The following is a 15,741-nucleotide window of genomic DNA, read 5'->3' as shown; positions in this document are numbered from 1 at the left end:
TTGAAAATTAACCGATTTTCAAGCGGAATGTCAATTTCTTCATGATTTAGCCTCTAAATTGATTCTGCATTAAAATTTTTATCATCTAGAAAATTTGAAATTTTTTCGATTCTAAGCCATCTATCATCCATTTTTCCATACTTACCCCTTGACATTTTTTCAAAAACTTCCATCTCTCATAACTTCATCAAAAATTAACTGATTTTCAAGCGGAATGTCATTTTGATCATGACTTGGCCTCTAAATTGATTCTGCATTTAAATTTTTATCATCTAGAAAATTTGAAATTTTTTTCGATTCTAAGCCATCTATCATCCAATTTTCCATACTTACCCCTTGACATTTTTTCAAAAACTTCCATCTCTCATAACTTCATCAAAAATTAACTGATTTTCAAGCGGAATGTCATTTTGATCATGATTTGGCCTCTAAATTGATTCTGCATTTAAATTTCTACCATCTAGAAAATTTGATATTTTTTTGAATTTAAGCCATCTGCTATCCAATTTTCCATACTTACCTCTTGACATTTTATCATAAACTTTGAGCTCTCATAACTTCATTGAAAATTAACCGATTTTCAAGCGGAATATCATTTTGATCATGATATGGCCTCTTAACTGATTCTGCATTTAAGTTTTTATTATCTCGAAAATTTGATATTTTTTCAAATTTAAGCCATCTATCATCCAATTTTCCATACCTACCCCTTGACATTTTTTCAAAAACTTCCATCTCTCATAACTTCATCAAAAATTAGCCGATTTTCAAGCGGAATGTCATTTTGATCATGATTTGGCCTCCTCACTGATTCTGCATTTAAGTTTTTATTATCTAGAAAATTTGATATTTTTTCAAATTTAAGCCATCTGTCATCCAATTTTCCATACCTACCCCTTGACATTTTTTCAAAAACTTCCATCTCTCATAACTTCATCAAAAATTAGCCGATTTTCGTCTCGTGTGTTTGTCTCCGCCATTGTGCTCATCATGATCCCAGTCGCAATTAACTCAAGAAAATAATGTTGCGGCAATGACTAGCGAGAAATGTAATATTTAATAATTAATCAATTAACATAAATTTAAAAATATTCCGAAATTTTTAAAATGGATCTGATTTTTTTAAGTAAATAAATAATAAATTCTGCGTCATTTTATTTATAATTGTCTTAGGCTTTATCTCTAGCAAGTGACTTATTGAAACATTATCCGGCGATTAAATCCAGTTGACCTAGTACAGTGGCTAAAAATACAAAAAAATCGCCACTTCTTCATATCATTTGTTTACTTTTAAAGTAAAACATAACCAAAATATACGAGGCATTTCTTAAGAGTCATGATTACTTGCATTTTAGTAGTATAGCAAACATCTGCTTGAAATTCAACAAGTCAGTGAGTATAGACAGAAATGTGGTTATTTTCCTGCGCCTTATCGGGCTTATCACTTATCAAGTGGGCTCTGTCGACCGAATCGTCGCGACGCCACTTTGCGGGTATTATAAGTGCGCGCTAAAGCAACGAGTCCCACAGTTGATCACAGCAGTTGAAGTGACGAACATGTCTACGGAGATACTTCTATTGATCGCCACTTTGGCGATCATTTTCTATATATGGCAAAGGCGTACATACAATTTCTGGGAGCGTTTAGGAATTAAACAAATTAAACCCTCGCCAATTTTCGGTAATATGCGCAGATTTCTGACTGCCAAAGTGTCGTTCTATGAGCAGATCAAATTGTTACACAACACGCCCGGATTTGAAAAGGAGCCGCTTATCGGAGTTTATCTATTACATCGTCCTGGTGTAGTTCTAAGGGATCTGGAGCTCATCAAGACGGTTATGATCAAAAAGTTCAATTATTTTACCAATCGTGCTCTACAAACCGATCCGCATCATGATCCTCTTGGGTATAACAATCTATTCTTTGTGCGTAATCCCGATTGGAAGGATTTGCGTAGTAAGATCTCGCCGGTCTTCACCAGTGGAAAGATTAAGCAAATGTATCCACTGATGATTGAGGTAAGTTTAAGAAGAATCAATAAGAGGATCAATTGATAAGTTTTATATTTTATTATTTACAGATAGGCAAAAATCTCGAGAATCATTTGGAAAGATTACCTGTTGATTCCATGATTGCCATCAAAAATACTTGCGCTCGATTTACAACAGATCTTATAGCAACACTTGCATTTGGAATAAACGCGAATTCTCTGAGTGATGTAAACAGCGAATTCTTTAAGAATAATATGGGTATATTCGAGGTTAGTTTGAGTCGCGGCTTTGACTTTATGATTATCTTTATGTTACCTGCACTGGCAACGTTGACGCGTGTCAAGGCCTTCTCGAAAAACACCTCAAACTTCGTGCGACGCAGCATTAGTTATGTTCTAGCGGAGCGAGAAAAGTCGGGATTGGTACGCAAGGATCTGGTCGATGTATTGCTGGCCATGAAGCGTGAGGCAGTCGCTGAGCCTGATAATAAGGCCAATCAATTGGACTATCTTGTTGCACAAGCAGCCATTTTCCAGTCAGCTGGTTTTGAGACGAGCTCATCCACCATGACATTGACACTCTTTGAATTGTCGCACAACACGGAGATTCAAGATCGTTTGCGGCAGGAAATCAAGGATTACTTTGGAGACGAGGATCACATTGATTATGAACGCATTCAGGAGATGCCATATCTCACCCAGGTGGTAAATGAGACTCTACGCAAGTATCCCATTGCCGGCTATGTGGAACGGGAGTGCATACAACCCTCAAGTGGTGAGCGGTTCACATTGGCACCCTACTACAATGTGGAGCTACCCTCTGGCACTCCCGTCTATGTTTCCACCCTCGCTATACATCGTGATGAGCGAGTAAGTCTATTATATCTCTTTTATAATACTCTATATATTAATTCACTTATGATTTGCAGTACTGGCCGGATCCTGAGAAATATGATCCGGAACGTTTTGCACCAGAGAATCGTAACAATCTGAACATGGACGCCTATATGCCTTTTGGCATTGGTCCTCGTAACTGTATTGGCATGCGTCTGGGCTTATTGCAAAGTAAATTGGGTCTGGTTCATTTGTTACGCAATCATCGAGTGCATCGTTGCGAAAAGACTGTAAAGTCTATCCAATTTGCTCCCATGTCTATAGTACTCATATCGAAAGATGAAATCTTTCTGAAACTAGAAAGGGTCTAAACAGTTCCAATCTTTGTGAGATTTATGCTCCTCATTAAGTCTATTATTAACTAATATTTTGTATCAAAAAGCTGTTAAAAATTGAGCATGTCAAGTTTTAAAAATGTTCTGTCTCTTTACTTAGGTGTTAGAGAAATAAATTTTATTGAAACTAATGTATAATTTAAAAGTAATTAAACTAAGTTGAAAAGAAATTTAAATTGGTTTCTTATGAATTTTTTGAGGTTAAACTGTTTTTTATTTCTAAAGCAATAAAACGACTCAAGATTTATCAAGGTTTCAAAAATGAAAAGTCACACAACTGTTTATGATTTTAATTGATTATAAAAAATACGCAATTAAATAATTAAATTTATTAAACTAGAATATTTACACAATAACAACATTCAAAAGCTATAATTATATTTCCGTTAAAGTTACATTTTCAGTCTAGTTTTATAGCTTGATTAGGCGTATCACAATTAAATGTGAAATGTTGTTCTAAGGCTTATTAAGTATACGTAGAGCAAGTTGTAAGCTCCGATTTTGTAATACAATCTCAATGGCAGATTACTTAATCAATCAAATACATTCAATGACGGGGCAAATGTTGTTTAAGTAAACGTGTTGTGTCGTTTAACCTTGCCACAAGTGAGGCGACTCGTGCGTGAGATGCGAAGGATGCCCCGTGGACAAATATCCTTCAGAGCCGGCAACCTCGAAACAAATGTGTCATAATGGGGAAGCCGCAACTGCAGCAACAGCTGCAGCAAACAACACTTGCAACAATTGTTGTAACAGCAAAAAGTTTTGACGGATAAAAAGCTTCGCTTTCCGGCAGCGACTGTGAGTCCTTGTTATATCCCATGTACTAACTTGTTGTTATTGCTGTTGCACACACACACACACACACACACTGTTGATGCTGTAGCACTTAACGCACTTAATACAATTGTCAATTTACTCAGTGCAATGTCGCATGAGCTAAAGTCCTAAATGCAACGCCATAAGAATAGAGGGGGAACATGGAGGTACTTAGCTCTTAGTTAACTTAACCACGTAATGCGCACATAACGTGGTTAATTATAGATGCATTGACTGCAACTGGCTACACTAGTATTTCCTGCTGTGTATTTTTAGCTTAGCTCATTCATAATGACAATAACAATGAGGGCTGTAAATAATATTTAAATAAGCAAGTTGTCATTCAAATAAGTAATCATCTGTAAAATACAATTCAATTTCAGACATGATGTGTAATTTAATTTTTTTATTCAATATACTGCTGAGATTGCACTTACAAAAGTATTTCAGAAATTTTTCTACTGAAAACAATATTTTTATATTTCTTAGTTAAAAATCGTATAAGATACAATCAATTTTAGATACAAAATCATACTCTAAGCATTCGCCAACGACCATACCAAGCTTAACAAAGTGCTTTATTTCGTAAATATTAAATATCATACTTCTTTATTTTAACACTTATCTCTACATTTTAACACGAGATAACAGTTACATTTACTTTCTAATTTCCCTTGGGAAATGTTATCTTATGCTTTTCTATTCTCTCGCAGATTTCATTACGACATCAAAATCAACGTGCAAAAATGTGAAATGACATAAAATTAAATGATATACTGCATTTAAGCCAATTTACAGTTGACTTGTTTTAGGGGGATGCAACAGCAGTGCACGCAACAACTTGCAATGACTTTGCAATGACCTTGCGGGAGAAAAGGCCACAACAGCAGGAAATCCCAAATAGCAAATGCGAAATACCAAATACAAAATTCATTCTCGATTCTACTTATACAGTCAACTAATATAAATTTATCAAATCTAAGTCGATTTTTGTATAGGATATCTCTATGTCCGGGTGCTATTCAGAAGAAAACTTGTTAGTGTCAAACTTTTTCCACCTTCGAGCTTCATTCGACGTATTTTATTGAATTGCAGTTTCAAAGCCATCGAACAACAAAATCCACTCAGCTAGAGACAATTTGAACTTTTTGGTGAAACGTTGGGGATATGCAGTTACAGCTCCACCTGCTGCAAGCAACATAACTGGGTTGGTCATTAGTTTTAATTAACCCACTGTGCAACGCATTTCATTCCACTAGATTAGCCATCATAAATGCTAAAACTGACTCTGCAATGGCGACTTGGACTTCGACTCAGATAAAGCTTCGCCTTGAGCCAAAATTGCATGCAAATTGACATAAAATTAATAAACACGCAAATTGCATCATTTAGGGGATAAGCGGGGGTAAAGTAGATGGTGAAAGGGACAGGGGACAAGCTATACTTCTAATTAGCTGGAAACTTTACCCCAGAGAACCTTGTGCTACATCAAAGAATTTGTTAATTAAACGGAGCGACCCTCGCTAATGTCTTCTGCTTTGACGGGACATTGAGTAAGGAACAAAAAAGAGAGAACTAATAATAAAAACACAAAAGAGCGATAAAATCTTAATGAAACATTGGATTTTGTTGCAGTGATTTGGCTAAAATCTCAGTAGTTAAATAAGAGGGAAATTAGAGTTCGCAGGGTCAATGATTATGCAATGAAAATGCACAGAATATATGAATAGGGAATTTCTCAGTCAAAATGTAGTTCAATTTCAGCCATAATAATAATTTTTTTTTATAAACTAAATTTCTATTTCATAGATACAAAATCAAACTCTTAGCATGCGTCTTTCGCCAACGACCATACCACGCTGAATACATCGGTTCTCGTCCGATCACCGAAATTAAGCAGCGTCGGGCGCGGATAGTACTTAGATGGGGGACCGCTTGGGAACACCGCGTGTTGTTGGCATCGTTCAATAACTTTTTTTTTACAAAATTATTAAGTTTTTCTGTCTCTTTGCCTTTGCGTAAAATTTTCCAGCTAGAACTTCTATTAATAAATTTATTTCTATGTCTATACGAGCTCCCTGATATTACCCACCCACTGTGGAGCCTATAATAATTTTCATTTAATCAAAATACTGCTACTGTAGAAAGCTACATATATTTTTTACCCTAACTCTTTAATATTTTCGTACTTATTATATATTTTTGTCAAAATATTGCCTGTAATAAATTTTAAATACTTAATATAGTAGATTAAATTATAAATATCCATCAAAGACATTCAGTACAATATTCAACATCCCATTAACATCCATATTCTGTAAACAAAAGTAGTAACATAATTTTCAATGTGATTTAATGTTATCACCTTGTGGGATAACCTTTTGCAATCTTTGTTATCAGCCTTGTTAATCAAGGCTAACTAGAGGCAATGGGGAAATTGAAAAGCTGGAAAATTGTATTGTTAAGGGAGACTGCGAATTGTAAGCATAAGATGAATTTCCACACTATAAAACGAGAGCTAAGCGTTGGCTTAGCCATTGACGACCTTCGTTAAACGTGCTGTGAAAATGGCCAACAGGCAGCTTCCTACCCCCGACCCCCTGTCCACAGCCCTTCAAGCCACACACTTGCCGCCCCTTTCCATGTCGCATAAATTAAGTGGAAACAGGAGCAGGAAAAGAAGCAGCCATTGGCCCTTAGCCTTAGCCCTGTCGCATGGTGCATTTATCCTGCGTGACTTTTGTTGTCAGTTTTCCCTCTTCTCTCATCTGGTGTTATTGTCCTTGCTGTCGTTTTCGTCCTCGTCCTTTGCACTCAACTTCCTGCAGCAGTAACCAATTTAATTGCAATTTTTCCTGCAGCCAGCGCCAAAGACAAATAACCAAAGCTAATAGATCATGTCATCTTGTCAACAAGTTTTACAATCTAATTGCGCACATCTAACAAGAGCCAACAACATCTTAATTTGCGCTTCAAACGAAAGAACGTTATTTACTTTAGGATTTGAGCTGTGTTGGTTTTATAAGAAATATTCTTCATTCATTTCGAATTTTAAAGACGTAATAAAAATAAATTTGACAGATTTAATTTGGGACTATTTTGATTGACAAATTTAATTCTTAAACTAAAACAAAAAATTTTTCTTTGAAAATTTTCAAATTTTTAAAAATAGCTTTATCATTTAAAAATGATAAGAACCAATCTATAAAATTTATTAGAGATCGTATTTTCAACAGCCCGGCTAGCTCAGTCGGTAGAGCATGAGACTCTTAATCTCAGGGTCGTGGGTTCGAGCCCCACGTTGGGCGCAACCAAAATTTTTTGTTGTTCAACAATTATAAAAAACTTAATAATAATTAAATTATATATGTTAAATAGATTACAACTTTTAAAGTTAATAAAATTATGTTTAACACTTAAATTTCATTAATATATAGCTTTAATTCTTTAAAATTAAGAAAATTATTCTAAAAAAATAAACGATCCTGCCAGGAGTCGAACCTGGAATCTTCTGATCCGTAGTCAGACGCGTTATCCATTGCGCCACAGGACCCACATGGAATCTTATTATTTAAAGTTGATAAGGAAATAACACAAACATTTGTAATTAAATATTGAAAATAGGAACCATTTAAAAGTCAGAAATTAAATGTATATAAAACAATGAAAATTTAATTCCGTTATACAATTTTTACTAAGTGTTTTGGTTTATGTTCTACCATCTCGACACTAGCATGACCTTGCCTTAGCAAAAGAACAAGTTAAATAGTTTTTTGCTGCACTGGTAAATGCAAATGGCATGTCATTCAACGAAACAGAAATCATATTATCCATACGCCCCGTTTGCCATACACAGTGGCAGCAATTTTTGATTTTATATCTCACACAACCCTCCGGAACAAAAACGCAACGATCTGTGCTTGCACATTTCATTCTTGTTGTCCAATCCCAATGGGACTCGTAAACACTTTGGCCAAAACGCAAAAAAAATCCAGAAAAAAAGTGGAATGAAGAAAGAAATTGCGAAGCAGTGTAAAAGTTGCAGCCAAGTCGATGAGGGTGCCAAGGAACAACCCCAAATAATAATATTCTAGCTAGCACAGCAGTGGCAATTGCCAATCCTTGACCCGTCATAACGTCTCCTTCAATGCTGCTACTGAATGTACGAGTATCCTAACAGCACAGTTAAATGAGATATGCTTTTACATTTTTTCGATAAATTTTCTGTGGCACCCCTGCACTGGATAACATTATTAGCGCAAAACTTTGCCATAAAAATGGCAAACGGATTTACGCAACGCTTAAAATTGAGATTTACTGTAAGCTAAATTTATGGCAAACGCTAGAAAACCAAAAAAAAAAAAAAGAAAAAACACTGTAAGTGCAACAAATTTAAAGCAAAAGAATTAGAAAGATTTCGAGCTTATCGAATGACATTGATGAATGCACCAGGCAATTAGCTTAAGCTTCGAATAATTGTATAAAAGGGATTCCAACTTATTTGACTCTTTAAAAAAATGAAGTTGATAGGTCTTGTTATTCTATTTCTGCTCTGCGCTGCGACGTGGGCTGATGAGGTCATCGAGGAAGTCGATGTATTACAGAATATTCCTGATTTGAATGGGAGCAACGATTTACAACCGCTGCCAATATCCCTCTCATACGAATTTAATAACAGATACATACTGTCGGTCGCTTTTAAGGTAAAAGAGTGACTAAATTTTCGGAATTCTTAATCATTCCTTAATCCATCTTTTATTTTGTGTCATTTTAGGTAAATTGGTTTGAAGCTTCGGCAGCTTGTGCCTTAGCTGGTTACACTTTAGCCGCCATTCCTACCCAAAGTGTGCAGAATCGTATTTATAACGGATTCGGCAAATCGGGTTTCAGAAGCGTTCTAACCGAACCTGTTTGGACTTCTGGCACGAATCAAGCAAATAATTTTCAATGGAGTTGGTTTGCAACTGGTAAACCTTTCAGCTATCGCAATTTCCTTGATCCTGCTGCAATTTCCACATATCGTTGCATGGGCGTTAATGCCAAAACCGGTTACTGGAGCGCTGAAGATTGCAATGCGAAACGTTATTTCCTGTGTGAAAAACGTTGTCCTTAATCAATCCTCAATCATATTACTTATTTCTTACATTGCTGTATTTACAAAGTAATAAAGACTTTCTAATTGCACTGTAATTACGATATTTATTCGTCTGTTTTTCAATTACTTATAGCAGGCAGCTTTTGTACAGGTTCCACAAAGCTTTTGTGGTTGTCTAGTGATCCAAATAGAAATATATACGTAGATATACTATGATATTAAATATGTTTGCATGTTGCCAATATAAAATATACGTAAATTTGTTTGGCGTAGAACAAGAATGAAATACGCAGAAATTGTTCTACAGAAAAATCTCTTTTAAATTGCATGGGTTACATTTAAAGTTTACTTTGCGATTCATTCAATTTACTCACCTAATTCTTTACTATAGCATATTGAAGAGTATTTTTAACGTTCCTTCTTAACAGATTGATTGTAATTCATCAAGAAATTCAAGTCGAGTAGAAAAAGATACTATTCTGTATTTTGTTACTAGAGTTCTTTAAAAAAAAATGTTTTTAATATATGGTGGAAAAATGATAATAAGTTATACAAAATAATATTTCAATTTCTATAAATGCAATTTCCTTTTACTTTAAATCATGTTTAAAAGTGTGTATCTTTAAACTTTTCGAAACAAAGGCACAAAATAAGATATTTAATTTAATATGATCTACTTTTGTTTAACTTATCTTTCCATGACTAACAAATAAATATTTTTCATTAAAATGAACTGTCCAAACTAAAATTCCGTTGTATTGCAAATTTGTTGATAGTTATTGGCGTAAATGAATTTTGTACTTAGTTGATTGACATTGATAGATGAACTAGGCAATTAACTAATATTTTCAATATCTATATAAAAGGGCTGCACTTCATTGTATTCTACACAATATGAAGTCTATAGGTTTCGCACTTTTCTGTCTGCTCGGCGCTGTGGCATGGGTTGTGGATGGAAATCCACAAGCTGAAGAAGAAGCAGCACCACAGCCTATTGCTTTTAAAGTTTTCACTTATAATGACACTTCGTATGCAGTGGGCCTCTACAACAAGGTAATAGAGAGAGAGAAAACCACTTAACAGCCACAATTTGCTAATTATAATCTTTAAGGTTAACTGGTATCAGGCCGAGCTCATTTGTGCCTCCCAGGACTATACTCTAGTTGCCATACCCTCTGAAGTTATACAAAACCGTATAATGAATTGGATAGATGCCAGCGTCAATGAATATTTGCCCTCGCTTGGTGATGATCCATTGTGGACCTCAGGCACAAACCAGGGAGTCACGACTCAATATATATGGCAAAGTAGTGGAAGATCTTTCACCTATAGAAACTTTGAGACAAATACACCTACAACAACCCCTCGTTGCATCGCAGTTAATGGATCAACCGGAACCTGGTCTGACCACGACTGTAGAGAGCAGCGTTACTTTTTGTGCGAGAAGGTGACAAAAGAAACTTCATGTTAATGAAATAAAAACCATTCCACAAAATTAATTATTTTAACTGTTGTCATGGCAGTATAACTTCTGTATATACAATATTTTATTAAAAATCCGAATGTCTATCAGAATACAATGTTTGTTTATTTACTCAATTTTATAAAACAGTAAAAAATTTACTTAAAAAGATAATTCTAAAAATAAGACAGGGTAATAATGTAAGGCAGATGACTAAGGAAATTTCTCACGAAATATAAAGTTGAATGAGAAAATCAACCTAAAACATTTGATGCTGAGATAGAAAGATCTTACTCAAAGTGTTCATGTATAAAAATAGAAAATAGTTAGTTTGTAAAAAAAAGTTATTGAACGATGCCAACAACACGCGGTGTTCCCAAGCGGTCCCCCATCTAAGTACTAACCGCGCCCGACGCTGCTTAATTTCGGTGATCGGACGAGAACCGATGTATTCAGCGTGGTATGGTCGTTGGCGAAAAATGCAAGCTTAGAGATCGATTTTGTATTTAAAATTGATTGCATTTTTTTTTTTTAAATACTTTTAGAAGATTAGACCTTAGACATAATTTTTCTAAGTTAACTAAGAGCATGAAAATCTCAAACTTCGAGATGCGAACATAAATAGAATTGAGGAGGAGATTTAAGTGAGCTATTGAACACATTAAAAGATAAGGACAAGGTAAAAGATTTGAGGAGGGTTAACGCAAAAAAAATTACATACATACACTTTAGAGAATAGGATATTACACTTAGTAAGTATAATTTATTTTTCTACTCAGAAAGTTTTCTCATTTCAGTGATAACAGTATGACGAGTTGCTTATTAGCATTAAAATTGCAAAGGGATTTACTCAATAATCTAAATGTATGGCAATTTGAAAGCTGTAATTTACATTGATTTCGAGCTTATCAACATTGATGGATGCACCGGGTAATTAGCTTTAGCTTTGGTTTATTGTATAAAAGGGGAGCTAACTTGTTCGAAACCTCACAAAATGAAGTTCATAGGTCTTGGTCTACTCTGTCTGCTCTGCTCATTGGCATGGGCTGATGAGCCATCTGAGAGTGTTCCCGAATTGGGGGAGAGTCCTGAAGCAAATGAAAACGATTTTTCACAACCTTGGCCAATAGCTTCCTTTGCTGTTGTGGACGGTCATTTGGTGTCCGCCATTGGAAAGGTAAAACAACACATAATTCTTATAGTTAAATGTATTTCGTCATCCACTTGTATTATTCTAGGCGAATTGGTTTGAAGCTAATGAAGCTTGTGCTCAGTACGGCTTCACGCTGGCTGCTCTTCCTTCACAAGCTTCGGCAAATGCTATGTACAATGCAATCAGGAAATCGGGCCTACAAAGTCAATTGACTGAACCAGTTTGGACTTCAGGCACGAATATGGCAAACAACAATGTATGGAGTTGGTTTTCAACTGGGGATACTCTCGTTCATCGCAATTGGGCTAATTCACAGCCCGCAAGTGGATCTCGTTGCTTGGCTTTTAATGCAAACAATGCTTACTGGACCGCTGAACTTTGCAACACTAAACGTCATTTTGTGTGTCAATGTACTTAATAATAGTAACCACAAATATACTTATAACATATATCTTTGGTGATGGTGTATAAAAACATAATAAAAACTTTCTGATTGCAACAAAATTAAAGCTTATATTTTAAATTAAAACCTTTTTTTTTTTTTAGCAATAAATAGCTTATAACAGACAGCTTTCGTTCATTCCCAACAAAGCTTTAATAAAGCTTTTGGCGTTGTTGTTCGACAAAAATAGAATTCGAATGTTCAACCAAATTCTAATTTTCATCTGCTGGGACAATAAATAAAGTTTTTGGTGTTATTGTTCGACAAAAATAGAATTCGAATGTTCAACCAAATTCTTGTTTTCATCTGCTAGGCCACAAAATACTAATTATCTTAAAAGTATGGTCTACTTGAGAGTATTTGGCCTCCAGATACACTATTTTCAAAAGCTTAAGGTTTTCTAAAAGCTGATTATAATATGTGTGATTCATTCATACAAAGCCTTAAAAATAGTCTGATTGTTGCACGCTATTAATTTTTGAATTCTGAATGAAACGATTTCTATTAGTTTTTAAATGCTTCGAAAAATTAAGAAAATGTCTGACATATGGTTTGTAACTATGCTTACATAATTAAATATATAAATTACGCGGCGTTTAGTACAGTTTAAGCTGAGTTATAACAATATTTTTACATTTTAAAGCCAAATTTATTACATTTTGTTACATTTTAAATTTTTCGCAATTAACAAATTTTCTCATGTTATTGATCTTTTTGGCATGATTCAGTATTATGCTTATGGACCACGAATTCCGGCACTATCTGCATCCTCTCCAGTTTATAAAATGATTTGTCCGCTTAATATTCAAACGAATCCTTGCCAATCATCCAGCATCCCACCCCAACTATCTAAATTCCTGTAATTTGATATATTTCAGTGATTTTGGTGATACAGAGATAAGATGTCCGAGGAAGAGGTGACAATGTTCTATATTTTCTCTTCCATCCTTAGAGCTCAGATACTCTTAAGTTACTTTTGAATAAATGATAAATAGCTATTCATTAGTTAGAAGTCTCTACTACATTACATTACAATAATTAACTTTAACTAACTTAGTGACTATAGTCTTGATAAGCTTTTGACATATGAACATTTATGACTTGTTGACCGACATTGATATATGAACTGTGTCATTAGCTTCAGTTTTCGACAACTATATAAAAGAAAAGCAGTTTCTTCAATTCTTCACAAAATGAAGTCAATTGGTTTCGCACTTTTCTGTTTGCTCTGCACTGTGGCATGGGCTCAGGATGATGAAGGTCAACTTGGACTTGATGCAGCTCCACTGACTATCGCTGTTACCCCTTTTATCAATGAAATCGAAGCTACCACCACCTATGGTTTGAGTCGACACAAGGTAAAAAGCATTAATAAACAGTCAATAATAATACACTTACTAAAAATGAATTTTTAGGCCACCTGGTTGCAGGCTGAACTTATTTGTAGAGGCGTAGGCTTCACTCTAGTCAATATACCATCGGAAACGATGCAAAATAGAGTTCAATCGTTTCTTGAAACCACAGTCGGGGACGATTATCAAAAGTATGGCGACTCTCCAATTTGGACCTCTGGATCAAATCAGGGAGTTAACACCAAATACGTATGGCACAGCAGTGGAGAACGCATACTTTATAACAGATACCTAGTTACTCCTCCAACATCCACACGTTGCATCGGATATAATATTGCCACCGATTTCTGGTCCAATCACGATTGTAAAGAGCAACGCTACTTCTTGTGCCAGAAATTTACTCTTGGAAAATGCGAATAAATATTTGGAATGGCTTCTTATAATTCTGGTGTCGATGTATAAAATATCATATTAAAGTTCATATTTGCAATCAGAACTCAAGAATTTGTATTAATTTTATTATATTTCAAGATGATTATGACTCTTAAGGTAGCAAAGAACAGATATGGAATTAAAATTTAACTTAAGCTTTTCTGATAAAAGTTTTAAAAAGAGAGTAGTGAAATACATATTCTCCAAAAATTTAATTTGTAAAGTACATAGTAAATGCATGAAATGGTTAATGAAAATTTGCAGGGAGTTCCAATGAGCATAGAAATATAGCTTAAATAGAAGGTACAGTTTAAATATATGACACAAGGCAACAGAAAGGAAAAAGTATTTAATGTACGAGAATATTTAAAAGTTAGTTTGTATAAAAAAGTTATTGAACGATGCCAACAACACGCGGTGTTCCCAAGCGGTCCCCCATCTAAGTACTAACCGCGCCCGACGCTGCTTAATTTCGGTGATCGGACGAGAACCGATGTATTCAGCGTGGTATGGTCGTTGGCGAAAGACGCATGCTTAGAGTTTGATTTTGTATCTGAAATTGATTGAATTTTAAAGGATTTTGTACCAAGAGATATAAAAAACTACTTGTGGAACAATGTTTGAAACAATTTTATAAGTAAAACTCAGAGCAATCTTAGCAGTATATTGATTAAATGAAAATTATTATAGGCTCCATAGTGGGTGGGTAATATCAGGGAGCTCGTATAGACATAGAAATAAATTTATTAATAGAAGTTCCAGTTGGAAAATTTAACGCAAAAGCAAAGAGACAGAAAAACTTAATAATTTTGTAAAAAAAAAAGTTATTGAACGATGCCAACAACACGCGGTGTTCCCAAGCGGTCCCCCATCTAAGTACTAACCGCGCCCGACGCTGCTTAATTTCGGTGATCGGATGAGAACCGATGTATTCAGCGTGGTGTGGTCGTTGGCAAAAGACGCATGCTAAAAGTTCGATTTTGTATAAAATGGATTATATTCTTATTGTGCAGAGATAAATTAAGAACAAATAAAAAATAAATTGGCAAATTTAGACTTTTAGATGAACTCGCATATAAGATTTATTAAGAATTTCAAAATTGTTTCAATTTCTGTTCTCCTGACTTATTTAAATGTAAAGTGGCTCGAATGTAGCACTTGAGTTGCATTGTCTTTCGCAAACGAAGTAATATTCATTGTTGCAATCCTCGCTGTGCCAGTCTTCATCCAATCCCATTGCCAAGCAGCCTTCCTGTCCTGTCAATGCCGATCGTGGCTCGTCTTTAGCCCATTTCTTATAACCAAAGGGTAGACCACGGCTCATCCAATTCCAAGTGCTGAGATCCCCCAAGTTGTTGCCACCGAGCCAAAATTTCTCATGGCCCAACAAATGACCTAGAAAAAAATTTGCAAAAGATAATAAAATAGTTTTGATTTTTATCAAGTGTGTTTTCATACCATTAAGACTTATGCTGCGAATCACTTGAAGATGACGCTGGAGACTTGTGACGGAAGCTAGCATCATATTTGAGCGCTGACAAGCCGATTGAGCTTGAAACCAATTGACCTGAAGTTAATGAATTTTACACCGTCATAACTGTGAATTCTCCAATTTAAGCTTACCTTTGCAAATGTAGCTGCGTAATATTTCTCATTGGAAGCTGATGAGACTGATTCTTGGCAATTCCACAGTAGCAAACTGCATGAAAGCAGCAAATGTCGAAACAACATTTTGTTAGAAAGTCAGTTTAAAATTAAATATTGTT

At 35.0% G+C, this 15,741-nt stretch overlaps 5 protein-coding genes, 1 long non-coding RNA gene and 6 other non-coding genes across 12 annotated transcripts; 7 read left to right on the top strand and 5 right to left on the bottom strand.

The window, feature by feature from the left end:
* The first annotated feature begins 1,521 nt into the window (after positions 1-1,521).
* On the top strand, positions 1,522-3,351 carry LOC117784516 (probable cytochrome P450 6w1). Its single transcript, XM_034622268.1, has 3 exons — positions 1,522-2,019; positions 2,082-2,861; positions 2,921-3,351. Exons 1-3 carry the CDS (start codon positions 1,558-1,560, stop codon positions 3,194-3,196), a joined length of 1,518 nt encoding a protein of 505 aa, XP_034478159.1. The 5' UTR covers positions 1,522-1,557; the 3' UTR covers positions 3,197-3,351.
* A 2,529-nt stretch (positions 3,352-5,880) lies between these two features.
* On the top strand, positions 5,881-5,999 carry LOC117785996. Its single transcript, XR_004617535.1, has one exon. It is a non-coding gene; the product is annotated as a 5S ribosomal RNA (ribosomal RNA).
* Positions 6,000-7,274: 1,275 nt separating this feature from the next.
* Trnak-cuu lies at positions 7,275-7,347 on the top strand. Its single transcript has one exon. It is a non-coding gene; the product is annotated as a tRNA-Lys (tRNA).
* A 172-nt stretch (positions 7,348-7,519) lies between these two features.
* Trnar-acg lies at positions 7,520-7,592 on the bottom strand. Its single transcript has one exon. It is a non-coding gene; the product is annotated as a tRNA-Arg (tRNA).
* A 964-nt stretch (positions 7,593-8,556) lies between these two features.
* LOC117783022 lies at positions 8,557-9,229 on the top strand. Its single transcript, XM_034620173.1, has 2 exons — positions 8,557-8,742; positions 8,814-9,229. Exons 1-2 carry the CDS (start codon positions 8,557-8,559, stop codon positions 9,150-9,152), a joined length of 525 nt encoding a protein of 174 aa, XP_034476064.1. The 3' UTR covers positions 9,153-9,229.
* Positions 9,230-10,041: 812 nt separating this feature from the next.
* LOC117784035 lies at positions 10,042-10,636 on the top strand. Its single transcript, XR_004617398.1, has 2 exons — positions 10,042-10,187; positions 10,246-10,636. It is a non-coding gene; the product is annotated as an uncharacterized LOC117784035 (long non-coding RNA).
* A 315-nt stretch (positions 10,637-10,951) lies between these two features.
* Positions 10,952-11,070, bottom strand: LOC117786083. Its single transcript, XR_004617613.1, has one exon. It is a non-coding gene; the product is annotated as a 5S ribosomal RNA (ribosomal RNA).
* Positions 11,071-11,590: 520 nt separating this feature from the next.
* Positions 11,591-12,258, top strand: LOC117783391 (galactose-specific lectin nattectin-like). Its single transcript, XM_034620780.1, has 2 exons — positions 11,591-11,773; positions 11,835-12,258. The coding sequence occupies exons 1-2, from the start codon at positions 11,591-11,593 to the stop codon at positions 12,165-12,167; spliced, it is 516 nt and encodes a 171-aa protein (XP_034476671.1). The 3' UTR covers positions 12,168-12,258.
* A 1,126-nt stretch (positions 12,259-13,384) lies between these two features.
* On the top strand, positions 13,385-14,044 carry LOC117783560. Its single transcript, XM_034621006.1, has 2 exons — positions 13,385-13,549; positions 13,607-14,044. Exons 1-2 carry the CDS (start codon positions 13,385-13,387, stop codon positions 13,961-13,963), a joined length of 522 nt encoding a protein of 173 aa, XP_034476897.1. The 3' UTR covers positions 13,964-14,044.
* Positions 14,045-14,377: 333 nt separating this feature from the next.
* Positions 14,378-14,496, bottom strand: LOC117786082. The gene has a single exon (XR_004617612.1). It is a non-coding gene; the product is annotated as a 5S ribosomal RNA (ribosomal RNA).
* Positions 14,497-14,810: 314 nt separating this feature from the next.
* Positions 14,811-14,929, bottom strand: LOC117785997. The gene has a single exon (XR_004617536.1). It is a non-coding gene; the product is annotated as a 5S ribosomal RNA (ribosomal RNA).
* A 96-nt stretch (positions 14,930-15,025) lies between these two features.
* On the bottom strand, positions 15,026-15,725 carry LOC117784222 (macrophage mannose receptor 1). Its single transcript, XM_034621895.1, has 3 exons — positions 15,599-15,725; positions 15,434-15,542; positions 15,026-15,370 (listed from the first exon to the last, which is right to left on the bottom strand). The coding sequence occupies exons 1-3, from the start codon at positions 15,704-15,706 to the stop codon at positions 15,105-15,107; spliced, it is 483 nt and encodes a 160-aa protein (XP_034477786.1). The 5' UTR covers positions 15,707-15,725; the 3' UTR covers positions 15,026-15,104.
* Positions 15,726-15,741: the final 16 nt, after the last annotated feature.

The sequence above is a fragment of the Drosophila innubila genome (genome assembly GCF_004354385.1).
Source record: "Drosophila innubila isolate TH190305 chromosome 2R unlocalized genomic scaffold, UK_Dinn_1.0 1_C_2R, whole genome shotgun sequence".
NCBI lineage: Eukaryota > Metazoa > Arthropoda > Insecta > Diptera > Drosophilidae > Drosophila > Drosophila innubila.
This window is presented reverse-complemented; position numbering and strand designations above follow the sequence as displayed.

Coding starts and splice junctions, on each gene's coding strand:
- LOC117784516 (XM_034622268.1), top strand. CDS start 1,558: ATGTCTACGGAGATACTTCTATTGATCGCCACTTTGGCGATCATTTTC. Junction 2,020..2,081: donor TGTATCCACTGATGATTGAG/GTAAGTTTAAGA, acceptor TATTATTTACAG/ATAGGCAAAAATCTCGAGAA. Junction 2,862..2,920: donor CTATACATCGTGATGAGCGA/GTAAGTCTATTA, acceptor TATGATTTGCAG/TACTGGCCGGATCCTGAGAA.
- LOC117783022 (XM_034620173.1), top strand. CDS start 8,557: ATGAAGTTGATAGGTCTTGTTATTCTATTTCTGCTCTGCGCTGCGACG. Junction 8,743..8,813: donor TACTGTCGGTCGCTTTTAAG/GTAAAAGAGTGA, acceptor GTGTCATTTTAG/GTAAATTGGTTTGAAGCTTC.
- LOC117783391 (XM_034620780.1), top strand. CDS start 11,591: ATGAAGTTCATAGGTCTTGGTCTACTCTGTCTGCTCTGCTCATTGGCA. Junction 11,774..11,834: donor TGGTGTCCGCCATTGGAAAG/GTAAAACAACAC, acceptor GTATTATTCTAG/GCGAATTGGTTTGAAGCTAA.
- LOC117783560 (XM_034621006.1), top strand. CDS start 13,385: ATGAAGTCAATTGGTTTCGCACTTTTCTGTTTGCTCTGCACTGTGGCA. Junction 13,550..13,606: donor ATGGTTTGAGTCGACACAAG/GTAAAAAGCATT, acceptor ATGAATTTTTAG/GCCACCTGGTTGCAGGCTGA.
- LOC117784222 (XM_034621895.1), bottom strand. CDS start 15,706: ATGTTGTTTCGACATTTGCTGCTTTCATGCAGTTTGCTACTGTGGAAT. Junction 15,543..15,598: donor ACGCAGCTACATTTGCAAAG/GTAAGCTTAAAT, acceptor CATTAACTTCAG/GTCAATTGGTTTCAAGCTCA. Junction 15,371..15,433: donor TCGCAGCATAAGTCTTAATG/GTATGAAAACAC, acceptor ATTTTTTTCTAG/GTCATTTGTTGGGCCATGAG.